The sequence below is a fragment of the Artemia franciscana genome, unplaced genomic scaffold (genome assembly GCF_032884065.1).
Source record: "Artemia franciscana unplaced genomic scaffold, ASM3288406v1 PGA_scaffold_47, whole genome shotgun sequence".
Lineage (NCBI taxonomy): Eukaryota > Metazoa > Arthropoda > Branchiopoda > Anostraca > Artemiidae > Artemia > Artemia franciscana.
In genome coordinates this window covers 1,443,475-1,466,059 of record NW_027062688.1, presented here as the reverse complement: position 1 = coordinate 1,466,059, position 22,585 = coordinate 1,443,475, and the positions used below count along the sequence as shown (strand labels likewise).

The window sequence follows — 22,585 nt, the reverse complement described above, 5'->3', positions numbered from 1 at the left end:
TTTGGGAACAGATATCATACTTTGAACAAAAATAGTTCCGATATTCAATAATAATTTTTCACCTGATACCATTCTTAAGCACAGGAAGGGGGGAGGGGGCTATATTTCCTCTTAATGTCGGTCTAAATGAATCCTAGGAAAATATGAAAGTTAAGATTTCGTTTTTTTCTAATTTATTTCCATCACCTGCCACGAAAAATTCCTAGGCACCCCTCCAAACGATAAGAATTACTTATTTATAGCAAGTAGATTCTAAAGATTATTCATAATTCTTTCTATAGTTTTGTGGCCACTATGTATATGTGCCTCTGACCGACCATTTATTAAAACATTGCACACGTTTTCTTTTTTTTTAACAATTGCCAATTTTTCAATGACATAGACAATTTTTCATTAAACCTTTCTTCTGCAGCATTTTAAAAACAGTTGTATAATGAATAAGGTTTTAATCATACCGGTAGTCCAGGAAGTCCACGTTCTCCAGGAAAACCAGGAAGCCCAGGAGGGCCAACAGTACCTTGCCTTCCTTGAGGTCCAGGTAAACCTGGAGGACCTTCTTTTCCAGCTTCACCTGGTAGGCCAGGCTCACCCGGTTGACCTACAATAGTAGATAAAATGCTGTAATTTAAATACGAAACTGTTTTGTCTTCGAAATTTACATTTTCCCAGAAATATTTAGTTTCAATATTTCTTCAGTATGAGCACAGTTGATAAGAAAAAAACAAAACTTCAGATTAAACTCTGGATAAGATTAAACTGGCAACATTGGCCTTTGTGTCGCAAGAAAATTAGCTCTTTAATTGTGTACTCCACTTCTTTAGTTTTTACTTGAATTAGCTAGAGCATGCACTGCTTTGATTTCTTATTTTCTCGGGATTTTCAATTTATTCTCTTTTTTTTTTAAATTGTCACAGATGTTATTTAACGTTTTTTTCAACTCTCAGGAAGAATTTTTGTGAGCATTTAATATTAAATATAGAAAGGATGAAGTCATTCAGCCAGGGTGAAAGTTCGCAACTCATCCCCATATAATTCATCCCCTTTCGTTGAAGAGTGACTTAAAAGGATACGGCATTTTTAAATAGACTAAGACCGTCTACATAGGATAATTCTCACAAATGCCCCATAAAATGGAAAGAGAAGGGGGCTGGGGCTCCCAGATCAAGATGAAACCAGCATAAATTAGATGTAAGATCTTTGGGGATTCTCCTGGGGGTTTCCACAGATGAAATTTCGCTCACATCGGAGTGGAAGACGGTTTTCCTGACACAGGTAAAGCACTCAACTGACAGCTCTTCTTGCTCTTATACTTACTGTTGGTCCTAGATGGGTTGTGTTCCTGGTTCACTAATTTAATTTGAAATGATAAGAGACCAAGATTAAAAGGATGTGGTAGCTCTATACAATTATTTGCAATTATGATTTGTTATTATCATTATTTGATGCTGTAATTAATTTGCAAGCCTAAGCATCAAATGACAGTCAAAAACACAAAAGGCCAGATTAGAAAATTCTCCCACGGGACTAACTATCATCGGGGAATGTAAAACATTTGTGGTTTGACTATGAAATTTGAATGAAAACACGATCATATTTTACATTGCTTTTGTCTGAAACCTTGTCAATTAGTGCAGGTGGCATCATAGGGAATTCCCAAATGGGCCAAATTGCACAAATGCTAAATACTATCAGCTAATTTCTGCTTTTTTCAAGCAGGTATGCTAAGAAAGATTTAGGGACTGCCCTATTCTAAACTTCGAAAAAGGAAATTCTGCTCCATTCAATCAAAGAAACACACATTCTCTGATGATGCAAGTTTTTGTTAAAATTGAATTTATCTATCTCCGGTATAAAAAATAAAAAGTTCAAAGGTTTTTCTGAGACTTTAGGGAGAATAGGAGTTGTCTTTTAGCTTCGGATCTTGTATCTAAGATCTACATGTTGGGCAAAAACCACAAAATCCTTCCTAAATAGCTCAGTCGCATAAACTAAGAAAGTTTACAAGAGACAAGATAGGTGATCCTTTAAGCTATTGCATCCCTTTAGAGACTATAAATAAGTGTGAAACATCTTAGAAAGAAATTGTTGGGGAGTTGATGTGTTTGCAAATTATCTTTGAAAAAACTGACTTGATTTGAAAATTGACAAATTGACTTGAAAAAATGTACGGGTTGTGCAGAAATAAGTAAAACTGGGCGAAAAGTTGTTTACAGATAAAAAAAAAAGTTGGGGGACTATGAGGTAGTTTGGGATCTCTGCTCTGCCACGAGCTCCATCCTCCGCCCCTATCTCTGAAAGAACATAATCCCAAGACCTCAAAGTTGCGTCAAGATGGGCCTCTTACAAGTCTGCCTAGCCAGAACAGTGACTATAAACAGCGCTATATAGTGACCGTGAGGAGAGGTGCCCCTTGAAGAAAATTTGGCATTGTAAATGACACAGCTTTACACCGAATTCCGATTAATGGATAAATTTACTGAGTTTGTTTGTTTTCGTGGGCTATTTTGGGAGGAATGCCCATTTTTTTGCTATGTTATCTACAATGGACAACCTTCCCAGTGTAGCGTAATATTTGTATGCATAAATATATAATGAGTAGGAGGTAATAGTCTTAAGATTGCTTGTACAGGACCTCGATTCTTGTTGATAGAAGAGTATCACCAAGCGTGAATGGGCCCAGGATTACAAATAGCCTATATTCACCTGAAGATCCCAGGAAATTCCTGCTGTTTAGCTCTTAACTGGTAAATACACTTTGTGCAGACATCAAAATATTTATTAGCCCCTGGCTCACACGGGCGGGAACCATCATTTTTCCAGACGCTATAACAGTTTCAATGATTCAATTAATATGACATTTTTAACTTTGAACTATACGACGCTAAAAAATAACTATTGTATCAAAATTTTGACTGACGAATTCATATGTTTTGAACTGGACTAGCAAGGGGTCTTAGAAAGCTCATCTTGCAGGAGTAGAAAACATTCAGCAACAACTAATACAGGGGATCCCAGGTAGAAATAAGATGTATTTATTAGAAGGTTCTAACGCCTAGGTCGGTAGAAATAGGAACAGAGGGTATCCTAGCCTAGGTAATCTTGGTGTAGGAAAAGAAAATAGTAATGGCTACAGACTGCTGCGATTTTGTATGTATAAACAATCTAGTTATAATCAATACATTGTTTGGTCATTAAATGGCCCATAAGTTAACATGCTATTCACGTGATGGTAACACAGCTAACCTTATTGATTATGTTTTTGCGAACCAAAGAGTGGCATGATAAATACAAGATAATACGGCATATAGGAGTCCTGCTATTTGAAAATAAAAATTACCATCTAGTTACGTCTAGGGTTAGTTTGACCTCCCAGAACGTTATGACGCTGGTAGACTCCAGGATGATCATTTGAGAGAAACTTTCCAGGAATAGATGAATGCTAAGGTGGACGGTTTAAAATTTGACAATGTAGAAGATGGTTGGAATAATTTTAGGAAAATAATTTGTGAAGTTGCTAATGGTGTATTAGGGAAGAAAGTTAGGAACGCAACTAGGAATATTAATGAAAAAGCTTTATGTTTTATAGAGAGGAGAAGAGGCTTGTGCAAGAATTATCTGAGTTATACTACCACTACTAATACTACTACTAATAACTCATTGCAGCACCAAGCCGCCTGAGGCCAACACAGCTACGCACGCTCCTCCTCTAACCTAATATATTCAAGGCCTCCTTCTTTACACCCTCTCAGGAAGTTCCCATTTCTTTTTAAATCTTTATTTATGACATCCTCCCAATCCAGAAGAGGACGACCTGCTTTCCGTGTAGGCCCAGATGCAGCTAGACGGTATAATAGTAAAATATTGTACCAACATGTTAATAATTTGAGAGGGAATAGTCAATCCGGACTTGCCCTAGTTAAAGATAGGAACAGGTGCACAATCAGTGATAAGAAAAAAGTTGAAGAGAGATAGGAGGAACATTTTGAAAATGTGGTGAACCGGGATACAGTTGCAAGAATTGATATAGAGGAAAATGAAAAGGTCTATAATAACTTAAATGTGAAAGAAGATTTGTTTTGTGAGGAAGAATTAGCGCCAGTACTTAAAGGATTAAAAATAATAAGTCCCCGGGTGCTGATTGTGTGATAAATGAGCTTCTTAAATATGGTGGCTCTGAGGTTAGAAATAAGGTACTGAAGATTATGAATATGATTTCTGAAAAAGACGATGTACCTAGCAATTCTAGAAAAACCCTTGTTAAACCACTGTATAAGAAAGGAGATAAGAGTGTGGTAATTACAGAGGCATTAGCCTGGTCTCTGTAGGTAAAAAATTACTTAGCATTATGATACTTTTAGACTGAGAGATGCAGTAGACAAAGTGATAAGACAAAAACAGTTCGGTTTTAGAAGGGCTAGAGGATGTCTTGACCCGATGTTCGCTCTTGGGTTAGTAATAGAGAAGTGCCTAAGTTATCAAACACCTTTAGTTATCAGTTTTATAGATTATGAACAAGTGATTACGTTGATAGAAGAGCTTTAGTGAAAGTCTTATCCTTACATTAAAGTTACTAGTGCTATGTACGAAAGCAACACTCCTGCGGTTAAGGAAGGAAAGAAGTTAAGCCGTGCTGTGTTCTACTTCCCTCTATATGGAATATTTTGATGGCTTTTGTCTTAAGGAGTATAAAAAAGGCAATGGGAGAACACAGTATCAAATGGAGAAGAAACACTTTCCTGGACTTTGATTATGCTGAAGATTTAAGCATCCCAGATGTAAGTGTTAGCAAAATGAATGAATGTCAAGAGATTTTGCGAGTTCAGGGTGCTAGAATAAGCTTGAAAATTAATGTTAAGAGGACTCCGTCACTAAGGCTAGGAATACGTCCAAATGAAAAGGTGATTTTGGGTAACGCAAAGATTGATCAAATGGCCAGCTTCATTTACCTTGGTAGTACTATCAATAAAGACGTCGGGAGCAGTGAAGATGTTAAAAGTAGATTAGCCAAGACTCAGGATGTCCTTTTTTTACAATTGAAAAAAGTTCGGAAGAACAGGAAGATAAGTTTTCGAAACAAGATTAGAATATTGGAAGCTGCAGTGGTAATAGTGGCCAAATATGGCTGAGAAGCATAGGCGCTCTAAAAACTGGACCAAGGTGTTTTCCAGAGAAATTGCCAACAGATTGTTTTGGGTACTCGGGTGACTTCAAAAGTACTTCAAGTACTCGGATATTTTAAACAGTAGGCTCTACTAAAAGAGTGGTTCAACCCACTTTCTAAGGCTATAATGAGAGAAGGTTTGAGATGGCTAGGGGACGTTCTGCGGATGAAGGATGACAGACTACCGAAGCATATCCTTTTCAGCCAACCGTTTTAGGCTAAGAGGAAAGCATGTCGTCCTCGGTTGAAGTGGAAGGATGTTGCAAAGAAAGATTTAAGGGATAGGGAACTTCCTGGGAGGGCGTAAAGAGTTGGGCTCTGATTAGATTGGGATGGAGGAGTGTGCGTAACTATGTTGGCCTCAGGCGGCTTGGTGTTGCGGCGAGTTGCTAATAGTAGCAGTAGATACAATATACTTCTGCACATAGGAGTCCCGTCATTTAAATTAAAACTATAGATCGCCATCTAGTAGTGTCTAGAGTTAATCTAAAGCTGATATTAGTAAGGGTAGCTACCTTCCGAGAATTTATAAAGCTGGTAGACTCCGGGATGAGAATGACTAAAGGATTGTAATTTCTGTTCGTATGGGCTTCATTATTTATTTGCTGGAATTTGAGGTAGTTTTACGATTTGAAAATTATTTGTATTAATTTCTGCTCATTTCTGGTTTAATGCAGTTCTTCACTGCTCTTCGTGGTTTTTTTTTTTTTTTTTTTTTTTTTTTTTTTTTTTTAAATAATAACATGAACGACCTACTCCTGTTTAAGTTGGTTTCTACTCATTTTAAGTATGTCTTAAATACTATTGTATGTTACAATACTTAACAATTCCTGCTATTTTACAATTACTTTTCGTTTTTTGTCTCGTTTGTTAATTAATTGTGATTTCTGTTGGTTTTAGATTTTGAATTACGTTTAAATTTATTCCTGCGTGTATTTGGTTTTTGCGTACTTTACAATATAAGATTTCCTTTTGAATTTTATTTTGGAACTAATGGCTCTCGTGATATTCTGCGACATTTCTTGAAATTGTGAAAAAAGTGTTTTTTGCACAATTCCACAAATGTGAGCAAATACGACAAGCACTTTATTAGAGCTGGTGTTTCAAATACTGGTAGATTAAATTCGAAGCAATATTTTTTATCACTCAAAGTTTCAACTTCACTCTTCTCGTTAATTATTTTTTTTTTATGCAATAATAGAATAGACATGACCTTGGGAAATGCTTTGTCATAATTTAACATAAAACAACATTTTTGAGTTTTTGAATTTTCTCTTGTTGCGCAAGAAACGAGAAGAATAAGTATTTAAAAGTAGTCGTTAGAGTACTTAGGACAAGGAAAATAAAGAAAAGCCTTGGATCCTCTTAAGGCTTCATCCTTCCTGAAAACTACAGCACTCAAAAAATTTTCTTTCGTTTGTTTTAAAATCAGGAAGTGCACAGAATAAAACCAACTTTTCTTCATTGTTACGACGTAAATAGATGAGCGTAATAGATAAGAAAAATGTGGAGTCCCAAAAGCTACCATAGCTTTAAAGGGAAACAAAATTTTCTTAAATTACTTGGTACCATATGTTTCTTAAGCTTATTTTTGCTGATTTTTTTACCTATATTCCTTTTTTTCTGCTCCCCTTAAGACTGAAAACTGCACAACTGCTATAAGGTGAAATAGCCTGTTTTTCCAAAATTTTAAAGACATGTTTACGATCGTATGTGTTTTCATTTAAGTAATCTGTTTTAATTAATAATTTATTTTAATAATTTAATAATTTTCATTTAAATAAAACAGGTTCCGCTTGCATTCTCCTTGATGCTTTAAGAATTGAAAAAAAAAATGTGTGAAAGAAGAATCCTTAAAGGAAAAAAAATGTTCCTTTTTTTAACAACAAACATGTGCATGACTGGGGGCATGATTTCATATGATTATCATGTACCAAGAAAAAACAACCAAATGGTATCAAGAAGCCCACAGATTAGCCAATAGTGGACATGGGCACAATTAGTAAGCACGCTAGAAATACCCCTTTGCAAAATTGAGTTCTATTTTCTAATGTCCTGCAAGTCTTGTTGATATTTTAGATGTTATGATATTTAAAAATAAGCATTTGACTTACCTGACATTCCAGGTTCTCCCGGCTCACCAACAGGCCCAGTTTCACCAGTAGGACCTGGCGGGCCAAAAACACCAGGGGCACCAGGAGGGCCTTCTGGTCCAGGGGTTCCCTGAAAGAGTAAACAATGCGAGTTTGGTCAAAGTCAAAGTCGTCGTTGACATAGTAAAGATAGATTTTGGTTCCCATCTAATTTTTTATTTCCAAATCAAGTAGAAACTATGCTATTAGAAAGTTCCAAGTGAGTTCACTCAATTTTAATATAAATATTACACGGTCAGGAGGTTATAGGCTAACTGATTTAAAACGCAAGTATGATAGATAAATTTTAGCAAAAACGTAGGTCTTACAGCCTGTTGAAATAAGAGTCTCATAATGATGTTCTATTATAAGGCCTGATGTAGATCCCTTTTTATGTAAATAGGTCAATACATCCTTTTCCAAAGTTCAAAAAGGTTTAAATGTTTATTGCTTTTAGATCAACTATCATTCAGAGTTTATTTTGGCAAATAAGAACTAAGTCTTAAAATAATCCACAAAAAGGTTTCAATTTCTATTACTACTACTACTACTACTACTAATAACTCACTGCAGCACCAAGCCGCCTGAGGCCAACACAGCTACGCACGCTCCTCCTCCAACCTAATCTATTTAAAGCCTCCCTCTTTACACCCTCCCAGGAAGTTCCCATTTCCTTTAAATCCTTATTTATGACATCCTCCCAACCCAGACAAGGACGACCTGCTTTCCGTGTAGCCCCAGACGGTTGGCCAAAAAGGACAATCTTCGGTAATCTGTCATCCTTCATCCGTAGAACGTGGCCTAGCCATCTCAACCTTTCTTTCATTATAGCCCCAGAAAGCGGGATTGAACCACACTTTTCGTACAACCTACTGTTTGAAATACGGTCAGTCAGCCGGGTACCCAGAACAATCCGTAGGCAATTTCTCTGGAAAACATCTAGTAAATTTTCATCTGCTTTTCGGAGTGTCCATGCTTCAGAGCCATATTTGACCACTGTCATCACTGTAGCTTCCAATATTCTAATCTTGGTTTGTAGGCTTATCTTTCTATTCTTCCAAACTTTTTTTAACTGTGAAAAAACACCCTGAGCTTTAGCTATTCTACTTTTAACATCTTCACTGCTCCCACCATCTTTACTAATAATACTACCAAGGTAACTGAAGCTCCCAACCTGATCAATCTTTTCGTTACCTAAGGTCACCTGTTCATCTTCACTTATTCCTAACCTTAGTGACTTAGTCTTCTTAACATTAATTTTCAAGCCTATTTTAGCACCCTGAACTCGTAAAACCTCTAAAAATTCATTCATTTTGCTCACACTTTCATCTAATATGCTTAAATCATCAGCATAATCTAAGTCCAGGAGCGTTCTTCCTCCCCATTTGATTCCATGGTCTCCAATTGCCTTTCCTGTGCTCCTTAAGACGAAGTCCATCAAAATGATCCATATAAAGGGGGATAGAACACAACCCTGCTTAACTCCTGATTTAATACAAAACCAGTTGCTAACCTCATTTCCTACCTTAACCGCAGCAGTATTATTCTCGTACATAGCGCAAATCACTACGACGTACATAAGCAGCATTCCTGAAATTGTTGATTATAAATCAAACAGAAGTTGATAATGCAATAAAAGTTACTAAAAAAAGAGACTCATTTACGTTTTTCATAAGTTACGTTTGGTTTTCGCAAATTGGGACTTAAAGAGTTTTTAACATAACTCATAGACTCAATTCTTTCCCTTTCAAGCCTAAAAAGCACATTTTATGAAATGGGCAAATGGCCAAGAATATTTGAAGTGAATTCATTAGTGAGACCCTCCCCTCTCCAAAAAAAACACATATCTGTGTTACCAGTAATTATAAATTTTCTTCACATACACTTTTTTTGCATTGTCATGGTTTTTATTCCTATGGCCTGTAAAACAACTTCCTGCAATCTGAAAGGATGTGAAGCGGGCTCTTTAGCTATTTATTAAATACGACACCGATAATCTATATATATAAAAATAAGTTGTCTGTGGATGGATGGATGGATGTGTCAGGTGACGTCACCTGAAAAAACTGGATCAGGTGACGTCAAAACTGAAAAAACTAAAAAAAGGCAAAAACTACAAAAAAAACTAAAAACTAATAAAAAAAATAAAAAAGCTAAAAAACTAAAAAAACTATAAAGGTAAAAACCAATAAAAAACTAAAAAAAAAACTGAAAAAACTAAAAAAAGGCAAAAACTACAAAAAAAACTAAAAACTAATAAAAAAAGTAAAAAAGCTAAAAAACTAAAAAAACTAAAAAAAGGTAAAAAACTAAAAAAAAATAAAAAATAAAAAAAACTAAAAAAAAGGAAAAAACTGAAAAATAAGCTAAAATAAAGGTAAAAACCAATAAAAAACTAAAAAAAAAGGAAAAAACTAATAAATGACGACACTCAAAGAGAAAAAAAAGGCAAAAACTACAAAAAAAACTAAAAACTAATAAAAAAAATAAAAAAGCTAAAAAACTAAAAAAACTAAAAAAAGGCAAAAACTACAAAAAAACTAAAAACTAATAAAAAAGCTAAAAAACTAAAAAAACTAAAAAAAAGGCAAAAACTACAAAAAAACTAAAAACTAATAAAAAAAATAAAAAAGCTAAAAAACTAAAAAAAACTAAAAAAACTAAAAAAAGGTAAAAAACTAAAAAAACTAAAAACTAAAAAAAACTAAAAAAGGTAAAAACTAAAAGAACTAAAAAAGAAAAAAATAAATGACGACACTCAAAGAGAAAGCGACCAGGACAAAAGGAATGTTCGATTAGCAATCAACAAAGCACCGGGACACAGGGAGTATAAATGACGACCCGGGGGAAACAGGGGGATATAAATGACGACCGGGACAAAAAAACTAAAAAGAAAAAAAAAACTAAAAACTAATAAAAAAACTAAAAAATCTAAAAATCTAAATAAGCTAAAAAAGAAAAAAAAAGGAAAAAAATAAAGGAGAAAAACAAAACTAAAAAACGAATGTATATACAGACCGGGACACCGGGATACAAATGACGACCGGGACCCGGGACACAGGGAATATAAATGACGACCGGGACACAGGGACACAACTCCGGTACACCGGGATACAAATGACGACCGGGACACAGGGAATATAAATGACGACCGGGACACAGGGACACAACTACAACGGGGACACCGGGGGAAACAGGGGGATATAAATGACGACCGGGACAAAAAAACTAAAAAGAAAAAAAAACTAAAAACTAATAAAAAAACTAAAAAATCTAAAAATCTAAATAAGCTAAAAAAGAAAAAAAAAGGAAAAAAATAAAGGAGAAAAACAAAACTAAAAAACGAATGTATATACAGACCGGGACACCGGGATACAAATGACGACCGGGACCCGGGACACAGGGAATATAAATGACGACCGGGACACAGGGACACAACTACAACGGGGACACCGGGGGAAACAGGGGGATGTAAATGACGACCGGGACACCGGGACAGGGAATGGTCGATTAGCAATCACCATCAACAAAGCTCAAGGGCAATCATTAGAATCATGAGGTATAGATCTGAATACAGATTGTTTTCCCATGGACCATTATATGTTGCATGTTCAAGAGTCGGTAAACCTGACAATCTATTTATATGCAAAGACAATGGGACAGCAAAGAATGTTGTATATTCGCAAGTTTTACGTAGTTAAAACCATATATATATATCTATCTATATTCACAGGTGGGACATAGGGACACAACTACAATGGCGCGTAACTATTATGGCGCGTAACGACTTACGCGCGCGGGGGGGCTTGGGGGGGGCGCGAAGCGCCCCCACCAACTAGGTGTTGGGGTGGCGCGAAGCGCCACCCCAACAGCTAGTATTTAATAAAAGCAAGAAAGCACCAACAAAAGAATAAAATGAGCAATTATAATATAACGGTTAATGGGTAATATAATGGTTGTAAATTCTTTATTTCAAAATAATAAACCAAAGGCAACTAACCAATCCTTAAAATAATTTATTCCCTTGTAAAAATGAAAAAAAAAAAAAATAATTGTCAGTTGAAATCAGTGCTTTCGCTATTTCCAAATTTTTTGGTGTTTCCCCGAGTTTCTTAAAAAGGCAATTAGATTTTCCAAAGTTTCCCCAAAATTAACGATTCGTATTTCATGTTAATATGCGTGAATTTATCAATTTTTATTCTTGATAAATTTTTGAGAACTAACTTTTTGTCTGAGGAAGCCAAGACAGCCCTCCCCCAAGAAAACAAAACTCAAAGACCCCTAAAAAAAAAAAATTGGCAGCTAATTGCAAGTCATTCTATTTACCTTCAAACCCAAATCCCTTGAAAATATCTCCTAAATATAGTGAAATTGACATCGTAAATATAAGGAACTCGAATTCGAAAAAAATTGATCTTTTCGATTCCTTTGAAACGCTTGACAACATCAAGCTCCAGCTAAGATCCGTATTTTACACAAGCCTAAAGCTAAGATTTGTATTTAGCCTTTAAACCACCCAGGTTTGAATTTTTCAATCTACTTCGACTCCTTATTCTTCATTAGGTGAAGTAAACCCATAAAACATCGCCTAAGTGGAAAGCTAACTTGCTATTAAAAATTTACTCAGAAAATTTACTCAGAAATTTACTCAGAAATAGATATCAAATATAACAACTGAAAAAAAAGAGCGGCAAATTTTGAATCTTAAAACACAACTACTAGTAATGTGGAAACAATTATATTACGCAAATATACAAATTATATTAAGCATATAGTATATAAAGTACATATAAATGCATAAGCATTTATATATCAAATAAAAAGTATATGTGTAAACATAAATAATAAACAATAAACGTTTATAGGTTAAATAATAATCGTTCGATTAAACCAAACGAATTCGGCTTTTTTTAGTGCAGATTCTGTCAATGAATGATCATGTGAAGAAATGTTCTCCAGTGCTTTCTCTCAGGCATGTATTTATATTTTTCTTTTAGGGGGAGAGGGCGGAGATAATAAATGAAAACCGCTTTTAATTTGATAATCACTACTTTTGATTTTGTTTTGACATTTCCATGTGTTTTCACTTTGGAAGTAAATAGAGTAATTTGGCATTTGCTGCCATTTCTTCTTCTTTTAAGGTGCTCTTATGTTTTGTTTTTCTTTGTAGTAATTGAAAAAATAAATGTTAGATATAATGCAGGATAAACATTGAATATAACAGAAAATATTATAAAATCTTGAAGCCTTTTTGTGGGGACAATGGATTTAAGCATTTGGGTTCGAACGTTTCCCAAAATCTTATGGGGATTTTTCAAATACTGTATATCTTTCCATTTTTCTAGATATCCCCTGATCCCTTCTCCCAACAAGAGCTATTCCGTACGTGCTAGAGCTATACTGAAAATTCCCAGAACAGAATCCCGCATTTTTACTGCAGAGCATCACCCAAACGGGATTTGCAAATCATTTTGCACAAGTCTTTTCAAAAGTACAGCAGAATTATGCATTTTGGCAAAAGAAAATCGTTATCTAGTTCATACCGGTGGTCCTCTTTCGCCTGGTGGTCCTGGAATGCCATCCTTGCCATTGATCCCAGGAGGTCCTTGAGCTCCCACCAAGCCTCTGGGCCCGTCAGCTCCTGTTGGACCTCGCTCACCTTGTGGACCGGGAGGGCCAGGCTGTCCAGTGTCACCCTTAAAGAAAATATATATAATTGAATCCACATGGTACGAGATATAATCAACATTTATGCTTCTGAAAAAAAGAAAAAACTAGATGAAAATAGTTTATTGGGCTTGCAAACGTCACCTGTTTATTTTATGCCAAGGAAACTAATTTTGCGTATAAACAAAAAAGCATGGTTCTCAGTCCATGGTTTTAAGACCTTAACAGCTTTTTTTTTTAGTCCCATTGTAAGTGAACCAGAGGCGTCAATTATGGGCGTTGGGTGTGCAAGAAACTTTATGATATATGTGGATTCTCCTCGCCTTAGATTTGAAAAAATACCTTCTTTTTGGTATTATCACTGAGAAATTTGTTTTTGGATGTGTTGACTGAATTTTTTTTTTATCAACGAAGATTAAGGAAAATATATTTGCCTCTCACTCCACTTTATTTACGCGAACTTACAGTAGTAGAGTCAACCTAGGTAACTCCACCCATTTGAATTTTTGCGCATTGTAATATTAGAATTTTTCATCTTGGGATTTTTTTCGAAACACATTCTAAAGTCTTTGTTTACTATTGGCAGAACGTTGTTTTTAATCGGTTGCAGTGATATCTCCAACCATGGTTTTGCCAATGATACGCTAATCTTATGTCAAAAAGCAAGATCTTTCGTGCTTAATTCACAATTTCCTAAAATTGATCTTTCCGTATATTTAATATATTTATATTACCTAATGTATTAATTTACATTATTTGTAATATATTTAATTTATATTATTTAAAAAATATGTTATTTATTTATATTATTTAATATATTTATATTATTGTATTAATATATTATTTAATTATATATATTTATATTATTGCATTATTTGTATTATCTAATTATTTATATGATTGTTTATATATTTATATATTAGTTTGATATATTTAAGGTGTGACTTCATTCACGTTCTTACATTATGTTTCAGTTTATCTATGCCCCTGTTGTTGTATGTCTTTGTTTTCAGGGATCCGCAATTACTTTATCAGATTAAATTCTTGGCTTAAGATAGCCCACAATTTGTGCTATTAGAAAGAAAATTACGCTTGGTTGTTCTAGAATTTTTACCTTCTCGTCTTTACTCCATTTAGTAGGAAAGAATGGACTTGAGCAAATGTGATGATTTATTTCAGATAACGTAATTTTATAATTTCTTGTCCCTTGGTAGTGCAATATAACAATAATTCATAAAATTCATATTCCAGATGTAGCAGTAAAAAGACCAGAGGGTGTTCTTAGTCTCTGCATACTCCCAATTTTCAATGCGTTTAAATTCAGTCTGTTCTTTATTAGTTGAAGTGTATTATCAGGGGATTCGATTCCAGAAAAAATAAATGGGGCAGTTATTATCTCTAAAGGGGTTAATTTTTTGTGTAATTTTGTTGATGAAAACATAATAAACTATTTTCTAATGAAAATATCCGAAAGAAGCATTTTTCAAATTCTAGAGGTAAATTTATTTTTTAATTTCCCCATTGTCTCTCAGTTGATACCCCTGAGCATTACAGTTTGTCCTTTATTCTCAATTACTCCGTGAGTGCTATAAATTTGCGTGTTATGGATTAAAAAATAAAATTTTATTACTGTTCATTGTTTAAATATTCAGTTGTATGTATATTTTCTAATGAATGGCCAAACAAAAACTTAAAAAGTAAATATTTTTCTTTTAAGAACAACTTCTGAAGTTTGCATCGAAAAAAAGAAGAAGATTAAGCTTGAAATACATTCAGCTTAAGAAACATCACACGGTAGAATGAAATTTGACTAACTCAAAATCTACACGTGACAAACTAGTTATTTCAGACTTGTAGCTTCAATGTTTGCAAGGCTTGAAGCGTATACAAGTTCACGCATGGAATTGTAGATGCTTTTTCTCCTTGTAATCCTTTTTTTTTAATTAGCTCATTAAAAAATTAATCCTTTGATGGAACAAAACTTATTTTTTTCCTTTGCTTTCCGTTTTCGTTACTTTGTTTTGTGGATTGAAGGTTTTGTAAATAGAAAACAACTAACCACCCTCCCACGCTGACCTTTTTCTCCAAACACATTCACTCGAAATTTTGAGATAGCCATTTTGTTCAATATAGCTGAAAGACCCGGAAATTGCGTCTTTGAGGATGACCCCACCCCCCACAGCCCTTGGGGCAAGGGTTGTAAGTTGCATCCTAGGGGAATATAAGCTATATATAGAAAAGGTGATAATATAAACTTCGAAGGGGGCTAATTGGATTGGTAATCAGAAGTTTTAGTCCCATTTTAATATTCAAAGTGATCTAAGGGTGGATAGCCCCCCATACCTCCTATTTTCCCAAAACAAAACTGATTTTAATCTTGAGAAGACCTTTTGTTGTATAAGAAACTTCTAAAGGGGCTTATTAGATTGCAAATTCTAGTGGCCAGCTCCCCTTTTAATAGTCGAAAGTGATCAGAGGGCAACTAACCGCCCTCTTAAGGCCACCATTTCCCCAAACACAAACGATCAAAATTTTTAGATAGCTATTTTGTTCAGCGTAGATAAAAGGTCAAGAAATTATGTCTTTGAAGATGACAATACCCCCTCCCCCCAATGCTGGGGGGTATGTGATAATAAACTAGGTTCTAGATGTTCTAGGGCCCTTTTTAAGATTCAGAGTGATCAGAGGGTGGATAACCCCCCACATCTCGTATTTTCCCGAGATGTATCTGATAGAAATTCTGCGATGGTAATTTGTTGACGAAGAGCTTCAAAAAGAACTCATTCGATTGGAAACTGAAAGGGCTAGTGGTTTTTTAATTGTCGAAAGTCAAAGGGGGGCAACCAGCCCCCTCCCACGCCCACCATTTCCTCAAACAGATACAATCAAAATTTAGAGATAGCCATTTTGTTCAACGTAGTTGGAAGGGCCAGAGATTATGTCTTTGAGGGTGAGAACCCCTAGAGCTCTCAGGGCAAAGATTTTAAATTGTGTCCTGGGGAAATATAAGTTGTGTCCTGGGGCGAGGGGGGATTATTAGATTGGTAATCAGAAGTGCTAATCCCAGTTTTAAGATTTAAAGTAACCTAAGAGTTAATACCCCCCTCACCTCGTATTTTCCCGAAATGTATTTGATAAAAATTTTGAGATGGTCATTTGTTGTTGAAGTATCTTCGAAAACAGCTCATTCGATTGATAATTGAAAGAGCCAGCACATTTTTTAGTAGTCAAAATGATTAGAGGGCCACTCACCCCCTCCCACACCAAACATTTACCCAAACACACCCAATAAAAACTACGAGATAGCCATTTTGTTCAAAGTAATTGAAAGGTCTGGTAGTTGTGTCTTTGAGGATGACAACCCCCTACAGCAATCAGCACAAATTTTGTTCTGGTCTTGAGAGGATATAGGGGTTATCAGCCCTACTCATGTTAATTTTTTATTGTTTTGAGTTTGACTCGGCTATTTATTGTAATTTCTGTTCGTTTTGAGTTCCATTCATTTACATATATGGATTTGTGGCAGTTTTACGTTTGGAAGGTTATTTGAGTTTATTTTTGCTCATCCTTGGCTAAATGGAGCTCTTTATTTTTCTTTGAGAAAATTGCCTTGAGGAATTTTTTTTAAATTAATCCGCATTAAAAAAAAAAACAAAATAAAAAATTAGTATAAAGCTATAAAGCTTAAGGTAAGAAAGCTTGGCTCCCTGCGGTTATGCAACGATTATAAAAAAGATATATCACAAGGACACAATTACAGCAATATGAATAGGAAAAGTCAGGGATTAATACAAACAACTTTGTAAGTTTTAACCTGTAAAGATTATTGTAACAAAAAATCACAATTAGCGTAAAAAAAGCTATACCGTTTAAAATACTAAATTATGCAATGCGTTTTAAATTGATCGAGTTACTTTTTGTGTGGCGCAAAAAGTAAAATATAACTTACTATGTAATTTGTATACAAAAATCTGAACTTTTTAAATTTAGAAGGTTTAGAAACATATTTTATTAAATCACGTTTTAAAAGCGATTTAAGATTAAGACTAAACTACTCTGTTTTTATTTGTCGTAGTTGTGACTACGACATCGTATATCACATCGTATATCGTACAGCATTTTAAAAAATTTAAAGAATTTAGCAAATTTTCTTTTGTAAGAAAAGGTACGATGATAAAGATTAAACTGTGAGTTTTGCATGTGCCAGGATAATATTGTCTACGAATATTATAAAAATGTATTCTAACTTTTTTCGTCCCTTAGGGTTCTTTATTAAGCTTTGCATCAACTAAAATATCCAAGTCCACACATTCTCACAAATTGCAGAAGATAGATGAACACGGTCATATTCAGGGGAGTTTACCTTGTTTTAAGCTCCTGATATATTTCTCTGGCTCGTAAATTGGCCATAAAGATGAAGGAAATAAAACAATTTATTAAAAAAAAATTCTTCAATTCATAGATTTGTCTTGAAAATACAGGTAAAAAGCTCTGATTACGGGAGGTAAACTTCTTTATTTACATAATTTTGATAACCCCATCCCCCGGATAAAAATAATTTGGGTATACACCCCCCCCCCTCCATAAAAAAAATCCTATGAAGGAACCTCTAGAAGAAAAACTAGGTTGTTTAACACTTTAAACGTAATACTTGTGAAATTTTTACACGCATAGAAGAATCCATTACACATATAGAAGAAAGAAATACAATATCTGCTTCAACAATTATCCTATGCTAGGGAAAACGACTCACTAAGAGCTAACTGTTTACAAAGTCCGAAACAGATACACTTGAGGGAAAATAATAAAACTCTAATTTACTTACTTTCGGACCAGTAAAACCTTGTTTTCCACTCCTTCCTCTGGACCCTCTGAATCCCTGAAAAGAGGATTTAAATTAGCAAAATATTTGTAAAATCACATCTAAAGAAGGTGATGTAGTGTGAATAGGCAGGACGTGGACATAATTTGTATAAAATTTAAAGAACGTGCTTCATTACTGAAATTATCAGCAATATTGTACTTATTTCTTGTACAAAAACATTTAAAAATATATTCTGTTTTCAGTAAAGTGTAGATGCTGTTCGGGTTTTTACAAGGAATAGGAACGTGTTAGTTCTCCTGCTTTCTGTTATTTTTAGTTCGTGATTTTCATTTGTTTTAGGTTCAACTTGATTATTGATTTTAATTTCAGTTCCATTTGGATTTTTAATTAAGAAATGACATATTTGCACTTTACAGTCGAATTACTGTTTGATTTCATTTCTGCACACCTTAGGTTTAATTTAGCTTATCACTTTGGTTCGAAAAACTACTTTAGAACATTTCTTCAAGCTAATTTCTTATTCGTTTTTAATTAAGACAGTTTTTATTGGTTAATTAAATGGATTTCTGCCAAACTTTTCCCGCTTTGCCTCATTATGAATCGAGATTTTGGGTTGTTGTGTTGAGGTTTGGATGGTTGAGCATGTAAAATTAACGAACCAAATGGATTGAAAATCTACATAATCTTTGGTCTGTATATAGCGAGGCCATTCTGACCACTATACATGGGGAGGCCATTCTGATCATCATCATGTTACAACTTTGACTATGTGGAGAGGCTAATAGACCATCACTGTTAACATACCCTAGAAGCTTCAACTTAAGATGCTGAGACACCAAAGATTAATCCATTTAACAATCTTAAACGCATTTAGTAAATCTTGATTCAGCTCAAAATCCCTCTAAGTATGTCTCGAAAAGTCAACTTAATATCCTTAAATATTCTTAAGATATTGCACTTTTTGACAACCCGTCGTTTTAAATTTAGTAAGCTAAGCTATTCCTTAGATATTACATTTAGTAAGCTTTGCTGTTCCTTAGATATCGTATACATGTCCCTTTGAAAGCCTGCGATGCCCGTAATGTCTGTTAATTTAACTATCTATCCCCAACAACCCGCCCTGAAAGTTTTCATGTAATACCCCTAGCTTTTCCCAAGATATTTCACTGGCCCCCTTTCGATAATCTGAATACACAATGTTTCTTTTGATTTAGTCTCAATTTACCTCAATTTCCCTAGAAAATTCCAACTTAAAATACTGTTCTGTTAGTGAAATAATGTATTTATGTACCTAGATGTCTCTTTTGATTTAGTACCTAGTACCTTTGATAACCTTTAGTACCTTTGATAACCTAGATGTCTCTTTTGATTTAGTTCGAAAGTAGTAGTACTAAAAGTGTCAATTTAGTAGTCGAAGTCTCAATCGCAGTAGTAGTAATAGGGATGGTGGTTCCAGTTGCAAGCAGCCAAGAGCAGTCTTAGTTACAGTCGAACGTAGCGACAATCGTGATTTCAAGCAGTCACAATCACAGTCAAAAGTACATGCTCTGATAGTGACTGGGTATCTTTTGATTTAGTCCATAAGTTGTGGTACATGCTGCTGCAATGTAGTAGTCGGAGTACCAATCGCAGTATTAGTAATAGGAGTAGTAGATGCAGTTGCATGCAGTCACTAGCAGTTGCAGCTACAGTCCATGGTGGTTGCAATTGCAGTTGCAAGTAGTCACAGCTAAAAGTAGTCACAGTCGCAATTGCGAGTATTCGGGGACAAAAGTAGTCAGAGTCTAAAATAGCTGTAGTTGCAAGTAATTGCAGTCGCTATTAGTTGCAGTCTGAGTAGTCAGAGCTGCAAGTAGTGGCAATCAAAACCAGTCGTCATCACAAGTGCTCAGAATCGCAATAATTGCAGTCACAAGCACATACAGTCGCAGTCAGTATTAGTCGTAGTCGCAGCTATAAGTAGTCTTAGTTGGTATTCATAGCAGTTGTAGTAAAAAGTAGCCACGATCACATATTGTCACGGTCGCAACAGGAAGTCATAGTCAAAGTCAAAAATAATTGTAGTCACAGGCGTAAGTGGTCACATTCGCATGTAGTCTCAGTCACAAGGAATTGCAGCCACAAGTAATCACAGGCATAAATAGTTGCAGTTGAGTAGTTGCATTTACAGCCACAATTGTAAGTAGTTACGGTTGTAAATAGTCGCTGTTGGTAGTAGTCACAGTTGTAGTCACAAGTAGTCACAGACAAAGTGTGCAAGTGTCATGGTCACCAGATGTCGCAGTCGCAAGTATACACCGTCGCAGTTACACGTAGTCACAGTCGCAAGTGCTCACGATAGCAACAGTTGTATTAGTAGTAGTAGTAGCAGCAGCAGCAGTCGTAGTAATAGTAGCAGTAGTAGTAGTAGTAGCAAAGTAGTAGTATTAGTAGTAGTAGCATTAGTAGTGGTGGTAGTAATAGAAGTAGTATCAGTAATTGTAATAATTGTAAGCACATGGTATTTTTTGGTTAGTTCCCACTCAAAAGTAAAAATTTTCACCCTGATAGCCTCAGTAGTAGTGGTAGCAGGAATAGCAGTAGTAGTTTATTTTATATGCATCTAGTGTCTTTGGTTTAATTCAAAAGGCCTTTCAACATGTCCGAAAAGAATAAGAAAAATACACTAAGCAGGACCTAAGGCACTGCTGATATGTCCTTTTCACATTCTGTGAGCAAATAATGCCGTCGGATGTAGCTCAGCATCCCCCTTAACATTCAATATAAGTTTCACCCTTATAACCTTAGCCTTAAAGGTATTAGTAGCATCAATATTAGTATTAATAATAAAAGTGACAGCAGTAGTAGTAGTACATAAATAGCGCCTTTTGGTTAGTTCGACAAACCTCTCAATGTCCCCTGAAAGCTTCATTTTATTGCTCCAATTCACCCCCGCGATACTATTCATAGGTCCTTTTGACAACCTGTATGAAGTTTTTAGTTCAACACCCCTCAACATTCTCTGAAAGTTTCACCTTAAGAACCTTAGTCTTAAAAGTAGAAGTAGTAGTGAAAATAGTACTATTACTTGTAGCAGTAGAACCATGCCCATATTTTTTTCAATATTCTCTTGAGCATACACTAAAATTGTCAACTTAATGCCCTAGACTGTTGCTGAGATATTGCTGATACGCCCTTTCAACAACTTGCATGCATGATCCCCTTTCAAAATTTCTACGACAGTTCCTTCCATATAAAGTTATTTTATGAAAAACTATAGCTGAATAAACAATATATAGACACTATTTAATTTTTTACTTAGGCAGCACTCTTTATTTGGAAGGAATTTGCAATGTTTAGCGCTTTTTATAATGAACATAAGACAATACTGCAATTAAAAACAATTTTTATAAATCACTGCATCTTCATAAACAAGATAATATAACGCACAGACTTTTGGACAAGGGATACGATATCATAATTAGTTGATACTGTTACTTCAAAGAGGTAGTTCATTATTTTAGTAATTAAGTTGATTACTTCAAGCAATTGAGTAAGTAATTAATTTGATTACCGATTACATAATTAGTTGAGTACTTCAAATAGGTAGTCATCACTTAGGTAAAAGTGATGTCAACTTGGTTTGTTCTTTGCTATAAATTGCTAAGAAAAATTGGAAAGATATATCCTGTGCGGAATTTACATTCGAATAAAAATAAGAACAAGCTTATTTTCAAGTATTCAATATCAGAATTGAACTAAGCAATGTTCTTATGTTTGCTGAACAAGTTTCAAGATATTAAATATTTGTCAGTGAAGAGCCAGTGTTAAAACATAATATATTCCATAGAAAAACTTAAAAAAAAAAAAAAAAAAAAAAAAAAAAAAAAAAAAAAAAAAAAAAAAAAAAAAAACATTGACCATGATCCAAGCCCCCTTTTCTACAAACTTGCGCTGATAATACTTAGATTTTACATTGTACGGTGGTTTTGAATTTATTACTTATATTGTTAGAAAGAAAGAAAATCAACAAGAAGATAATTATATACAAAGACATATAAAAGATACAAAGGGCAAATAAAATATGTAAAATCATTTTCCTTTCATCTAGAAGATCTAGATAGAACTAAATAAAATATTTGTGAACTAAAAAATTGTACATTATGAAACTCATTTTTTTTTACGTAGAGCAGAGTATGTGATCTGAGATCTATTTTAGTTTTATATGTGAGCCTATTAAAACATAAAAAGAATAAGTACAAGAGATCAGCTTACTTTTTTTATGTGTTTTTTCCTTTAACGCTGGTCTAGATATTTTTGCTTTCTGATTTTATTTACCTATTACTTACCCATTTGCCTTATTGGTACGTTGTCCCTCATTTAGGACATGTTTTTTAAATAGCTATATAGGGTTTCCATTTTTTACCTTCAAAACTCGTTTTTTTTACCTTTTCTGTGCCAAAGCCTACCGAAACATATAAGATAAAAGAAAAGTGTCATTTCCTTTAAAACATTTTTTTTTACTTACTTTATCATTTTTTTTTAAATATTCATTACTTATTGCTAAAAAAAGTTTTTAAATATTATTTTTCCAAATAATAAAATATTAATGCAGTAAAACTTCAAAGTAAAAATAATTTCTAAATTTTTGAATAAAAATTTTAAATATTCAAAGCATCAAATATGTTGGCTGAACCTAATGAGTTAAATAACGAAAAGAGACTTACCCGTGGCCCTTGTTCACCTCTCTCGCCAGGTATACCAGTATTACCCTGAAAAAAAAGGATAAGAAAAAAAAAGAGAAATATTGAGAATATAACC

General features: G+C 34.4%; 2 protein-coding genes across 2 annotated transcripts in view; both read right to left on the bottom strand.

Moving 5' to 3' along the window:
- Positions 1–22,585, bottom strand: part of LOC136041864 (AP-1 complex subunit mu-1-like) — a 381,890-nt gene that overhangs the window by 206,088 nt on the left and 153,217 nt on the right. The gene's annotated exons all lie outside the window — the stretch shown is intronic.
- LOC136041863 (collagen alpha-1(V) chain-like) overlaps positions 1–22,585 on the bottom strand; it is a 209,722-nt gene that overhangs the window by 58,283 nt on the left and 128,854 nt on the right. The window contains exons 16-20 of the mRNA XM_065726642.1: positions 22,492–22,536; positions 17,786–17,839; positions 12,837–12,989; positions 7,276–7,384; positions 456–598 (exon numbers count right to left, since the gene is read on the bottom strand). Of these exons, the coding sequence (XP_065582714.1) occupies positions 456–598; positions 7,276–7,384; positions 12,837–12,989; positions 17,786–17,839; positions 22,492–22,536 (504 nt within the window). The remainder of the gene's footprint in view (positions 1–455; positions 599–7,275; positions 7,385–12,836; positions 12,990–17,785; positions 17,840–22,491; positions 22,537–22,585) is intronic.